At 38.7% G+C, this 6015-nt stretch overlaps 1 protein-coding gene across 6 annotated transcripts in view; it reads right to left on the minus strand.

Annotated features, from left to right (window-relative positions):
• Window positions 1-402: 402 nt before the first annotated feature.
• Window positions 403-6015, minus strand: part of MTFR1L (mitochondrial fission regulator 1 like) — an 18468-nt gene continuing 12855 nt past the window's right edge. For all 6 annotated transcript variants that reach the window (XM_039234163.1, XM_039234173.1, XM_039234181.1 and 3 more), the window contains one exon: window positions 403-1404. In XM_039234163.1, the coding sequence (XP_039090094.1) occupies window positions 1299-1404 (106 nt within the window). In that variant the 3' untranslated portion in view covers window positions 403-1298. The remainder of the gene's footprint in view (window positions 1405-6015) is intronic.

Below are 6015 nucleotides of genomic sequence, written 5' to 3' on the forward strand. Positions count from 1 at the left end.
TGCTGGTAATTAAAACATTACCATTTTATTTCTAGAAAAGCAACTTTTTAATAGTATATGCTCGGTCACTGCCAGGGTCCCACCCAACACCTGCGTTTTAGTCAAGATGTTACCCACCAGGTGGAAGTCTCCCATGTTGCAGGTGTGCTACCTTAAGAGGCTTAAACAGCCTCTAGGGGGCAAGTGTGCAAGTTATAAGATGGAACTGCTTTTAAGAGTTTGGGTAAAATCCCTACAGAAGGAGTCATGAGGCTCCTTACAGAAGTTTTCTTTTATATAGGCAGGACTTTATGAGAAAAGAGGGGAAGCCACTTTTTATGAAAGTTCACATACCTTAAAATTAATAGGAATCATATACCCATGCAGATACAAGGTGGTCACAGCTCCGAGACAGACAGCAGATACAGTATCTCTCCATATCCTTCATTTAATGTCAGGTAGTGCTTCAACCCAAACACACACAGGATACATACCGTAGAGAAAGGGACCTGAGGGCGTCTGAGTCATGCATGGTGTGGTAGGTACAAACCTTGGCCCAACGCAAAGGAGCAGTCACGGGCCTGGAAGAAAGATGGTACTCTTTTCTCCTCCCCATTTCTCTTTCCTATTAGTCCATGGAAGAGAAAGCGTTTTCAATCAGTGGAAGCCCTGAGGGCCCAGGGCCTAGGAGGGTAGATCTGGCTGTAGAGTATTACAAAATATATTTAAGAAAAAAGCAGCCCAGGCCTCCCAGCAGCAGCCCAAGTGTCAGCTGGTCCAGAGGTGTGACCTCTATGTCTAGGTGTTGGAAGGGGGAGAGGGTGATTGCTGGGCACTGGTGTCCGGTTATGATGGAGCAGCATAAGATTTTCCTTGCCCTGTCGACACATACAAACACAGCCCCCCTCCCCTCAGCCCTGCTCTGCTGGAAGGAAGCCGCTGAGAGTGATAGCTGGGTACAAAGTGTCCAGTGAGACCAGTTATGGGGTCTAATGCAGTGAAGTAAGCCATTCATTTAGAAGTGATTTTCACACAGAGGCAGGAAAAGCCAAACTTCTATCTCATCCTTTAGACGGAAACATTCCAACCTATACATTTATCTGTAACAAGTGTCTCAGTGCAAAACACGCCTTAGCGTCTGCTAAGGTTTGAAGCAAAGGAAGCGTAATCCAACTTTTCCCTTTCAGTCGGAGCTCTAGCTTCCCACAAGACCTCTGCAAAGAGATTTCTAACTGTGAGGCAGAAAGGTCTGTGGTGAGGAAGGCAGCTATTGAAGGAATTCCAGGAGCATGAGACTGGATGTGCAGAGCTGAGTTCTGTCAGTTTCCTTTTCTACTAAGATCTTCTTCCTTCAGAGCAAACTTCCTCCTCAGGACCTCAGAGATCAGGACGGCAGGGTCTTCCTCCTTTAGTAAACTCCGGTTCCTGCAGACAAAGTCATAACTTATGTTAAGTACTTGCTCTGTCTCAGGCAGTGTTCTGTGTCTTTGATACATTATCTCATTCGGTCCTCAAAATAATCTTACAAAGTTGGTGCTATGATAACCCTTTTTTTCAGATGTGGAAACTGAAGCACAGAAGGATTATTTCCTGAAATGGCTACAGAATGTGGGCAAAGTAAAGGACTATCAACCTGGTAGAGCTGGTCTGTGGTCACTAAGCTGCTGTTCCCACCTTTCGGTGCTATCTTTTCTTAGTAGCATTTCTGTAGGGGAAGGGGCTCTTGACTCTTGGCTATTCTGACCTTTATTAAGTTGTGTGGGAAAGGTGTGCTGAGGATTTCCTACTACCCTGTCTGTCCATCAGGGGAGCTCTTAGATTTTGTTTTTTAATTGGAAAGAACACTTAACAAGAGATCCATGCTCTTAACAAATTTCTAAGTGTATTTAATACATTGTCAACTACAGGTACTATCTTTTTAAATTAATTTATTGAGTGCATGTGAGCAGGGGGGCGAATCTTAAGCAGGCTCCATGCTCAGCACGGACCTTGATGCAAGGCTTGATCCCCTCACCCTGGGATCAAGACCTGAGCTGAAATCAAGAGTCAGAGGCTCGACTGAGCTGCCCAGGCACCCCGCAATCTTCTTTCTTAATTAAAAAGTTTTTAGCTTTTAGTCAATTTTTTTTTTAACCTTTTGACACCTTTCACCTATTTCTCCCATCTGCACTCCAGTCTCTGGCAGGCACCAGTCTTTTCTTTGTATCTACAGGCCTGTTTTTTGTTTTTAAAATTTAGACTCACATATAAGCTATCATACAGTATTCTTCTGTCTGGTTTGTTTCACTTAGCATGATGACCTTGAGGCATCATAGTGTTGGATATGGCAAGGTTTCACTTTTTTAACCGCTGAATAATATTCCACTGTGTATCTCTACAACAATCCCTTTATCCACTCATCCACTTAGGCTGTTTCCCTACTTGGCTATTGTAAATAATGCTGCAGTGAATATGGGGGTGCATAGATCTTGAGTTAATGTTTTTGTTTTCTGATAATACCAGAAGTAGAACTGCTGGATTATATGGTAGTTCTATTTAATTTTCTGAGGAACCTCCATACTGGTTTCCATAGTGTATGTACCAGTTTACATTCTTACCCAGTTACAAGGGTTCCCTTTTCTCCACATCCTTACATACACTGATTTTTTTTTTTTTTTATAATGGCCATTCTAACCAGAATGAAGTAAATTGTGGTTCTGATTTGCATTCCTCTGAGGATTAGTGATGTTGAGCATCTTTTCATGTACCTCTTGGTCACTTGTATGTTTCTTTGGAAAAATGTCTACTCAAGTCCTCTGTCATTCAGTAAAGTAAGTTCTGTACTCATTCAGTAAAGTAAGTAATTTCTATACCCAACCTGGGGCTTGAAGTCACAATCCACTGAGCCAGCCAGGCATCCCCTCTGCCCATTTTTTAATCAGACTGGGTTTTTGGTCTTTTTGTTTTTTTGTCATTGAGTTGTAGGAGTTCTTCGTATATTTTGGATATTAACCCTTATTGGATATATGACTTGCAAATATCTTCTCACATTCAACAGTCTGCCCTTTCATTTTGCTAATGGTTTCCTTTGTTGTGCAGAAGGTCTTTTGATACAGTCACATTTTGTTTATTTTTGCTTTTACTTTTGGTGTCCAGTTGAAAAGATCATTGCCATAACCTATGTCCACATGCCTGTTTTCTTCTAGTTTTATGGTTTCAGGTCTTACATTCAAGTTTTTAATATGTTTTGAGTTAATTTTTGCATGTGGTGTTAGGTAGTGGTTGAGTTCCATTCATTTGTGTGTGGCTATCCAGTTTTCCCCACACTGTTTATGGAAGATACTGTCTTTCCCCCACTGTATGTTCCTGACTCCTTTGTTATAACTTGACCATATATGTGGGAGTTTATTTATGGGCTCTGTTCTTCTCCACTGATCTGTTTCTGTTTTTATGCTAATACCATACTGTTTTAATTATTATAGCTTTATAATAGAGTTTGAAATCAGGGAGTGTGATGCCTTCAGCAGCTTCTTTTCAAGACTGCTTTGGCTATTTGGGGTCTTTGGGGTTCCAAATCAAATTTTAGGATTCTTTGTTCTAGTTCTGTGAAGAATGCCATTAGAGTTTTGATAGCAACTGCACTGAATCTGTAGACTGCTTTGGGTAGTATGGATATTTTAGCAGTATTAATTCTCCCAATATCTATACTTGTGTCTAATTTCTTTCCTTGATGTTTTGTAGTTTTCAGTATCCAGCTTTCACCTCCTTGGTTAAATTTAATCCTAGGTATTCTGTTCTTTTGATACAACTGTAAATGGGATTGTTTTTTAAATTTCTCTGTTAGAGAAATAACAGATTTTTACTTACTGATTTTTGTATCCTACATTACTGAATTACTTCTAACCATTTTTTAAAATTTTTAAAGAAATGTTTTATTTTTGAGAGAGGGACAGACAGAATAAAGGTGGGGGAGGGGCAGAGATAGAGGGACACACAGAATCTGAAGCAGACTCCAGGCTCTGAGCTGTTAGCACAGAGCCTGATGCGGGGATTGAACTCAGAAACCACGAGATCATGACCTGAGCTGAAGTTGGATGCATAGCCGACTGAGCCACCCATGTGCCCCTCTTCTAACCATTTTTTGGGGGTCTTGAAGGTATTGTGTATTACCTGCAAATAGTGACAGTTTTATTTCTTCCTTTCCAGTTTGGATACATTTTCTTTTTCTCACCTAATTGCTCTGACTAGGACAAAGTGGTGAATTGGCATCTTTTTTTTTGTTCTCAGAGGAAAAGCTTTCAGCTTTTACTGTTCGGTGTGATGTTAGCTGAGGGCTGGTCATTTCTGGCCTTTATTTAAATGTTGAGATATGTTCCTTCTATACCTGTTTTATTGAGTTTTTATCACAACTGGATGTTGAAATTTTGTTAGTCTTTCTGCATCTAGTGAGATGAACATAGGACTTTTATCCTTTGTTTTCTTAATGTGGTATATCACATTGATGGGCGGATATTAGACTACCCTTGCATGCCTTGAATAAACCCCACTTGATCATGGTGTATGATCCTTTTAAGGTATTGTTGAATTAAGTTTGCTAATATTTTGTTGAGGACTTTTGCATCTGTGTTCACCAGGGATACTGACTAGTTTTATTTTCTTCTGGTGTCCTTGTATGGTTTTGGTGTGAGGATAATGCTGCCTTGTAAAATGAGTTTGAAAGAGTTCCCTCCTCTTCTGTTTTTTGGAAGAGTTTGAGAATTGATATTCGTCTTTGAATGTTTGGTAGAATTCACCCAGTGAAGTCATCTGGTCTTAAATTTTTTTGATTGAGAGGTTTCTGATTACTGGTTTAATCTTCTTACTAGCAATCAATCTGTTCTTTCTTCATGATTTAGTCTTGGTAGATTGTAGGTTTCTAGGATTTATCCAGTTCTTCTAGGTTGTGTTGGTATATAATTTTTCATTGTAGTCTCTTACCCTTTGTATATCTGTGGTATTAGTTGTAATCTTTTATTTCCGATTTTCAGTCCTCTTGGTGATTCTAGCTAGAGGTTTGTCTATTTTATCTTTTCAAAGAATAACCTCTTTCATCTTTTCTATTGGTTTTTAGTTTCTCTCACTTATTTCTCCTCTAATCTTTGTTATTTCCTTCCTTCTACTAACTTTGGGTTTCATTTGCTCTTTTTTCTGGTTCCTTAAGGTACAAAGTTATTTGAGTTTTATTTTTTGAAATAGGCACTTAATGCTGTGAACTTCGTTAGAATTGCTTTGGTGCATCCCATAAATTTTGGTGGATTTCCATTTTGTGTCAAGGTTTTTTTTTGTTTTTTTTTAATGTCTCTTTTGGTTTCTACTTTGATTCCCAAGTTGTTCAGTAGATGTTTGATCTCCACATATTTGTGAATTTTCTACTTTTCTTTGTGTAACTGATTTCTAGGGGGGTTTTTGATGTAAAAAACATGATTTTATGAAAGCATAGGGACAGAACCCATGGGCAGAAAGAGCTGCCACTACTGATTTCTAGTTTATTACTCTAGTTGGAAAAGATGCTTAATAGGATTTCAGTCCTATTACTCAGATTTGTGGCCTACTATACAATCTATCCTGGAAAATGTTCCATGTACACATGAGAATCTACCTTTTGTTTCTTTTGGATGGAATGTTCTGTATGTATCTGTTAAGTCTCTCTGGTCTAACATCATATAAGCCTGATGTTTTCTTATTTCTGTCTGGATGATCTATCCATTGATGCAACTTGGGCATTAAAGTCCCCTGCTATTACTGTATGGCTATCTCCCTTCATGTTTGTTGATATTTGCTTTATATATACATGCTCTTATATTGGGTTCATAAATATCTACAAATATTATATCCTGTTGGATTGACCCCTTTATCATTGTATAACCCCCTTTGTTTCTTACTACAGTCTTTGTTTTGAAGTTGATTTTTTTCTAAGTTATAGCTACACTAGCTTTCATTTGGTTTCTATTTGTATGGAATATCCTTTTCTTTTTCTTTTTTTCTTTTTATTTTTTTTTCTAGGAGAGAGAGAGAGAG

This window comes from Hyaena hyaena, unplaced genomic scaffold (genome assembly GCF_003009895.1).
Source record: "Hyaena hyaena isolate Hyena2069 unplaced genomic scaffold, ASM300989v1 scaffold_3, whole genome shotgun sequence".
Classification (NCBI taxonomy): Eukaryota; Metazoa; Chordata; class Mammalia; order Carnivora; family Hyaenidae; genus Hyaena; species Hyaena hyaena.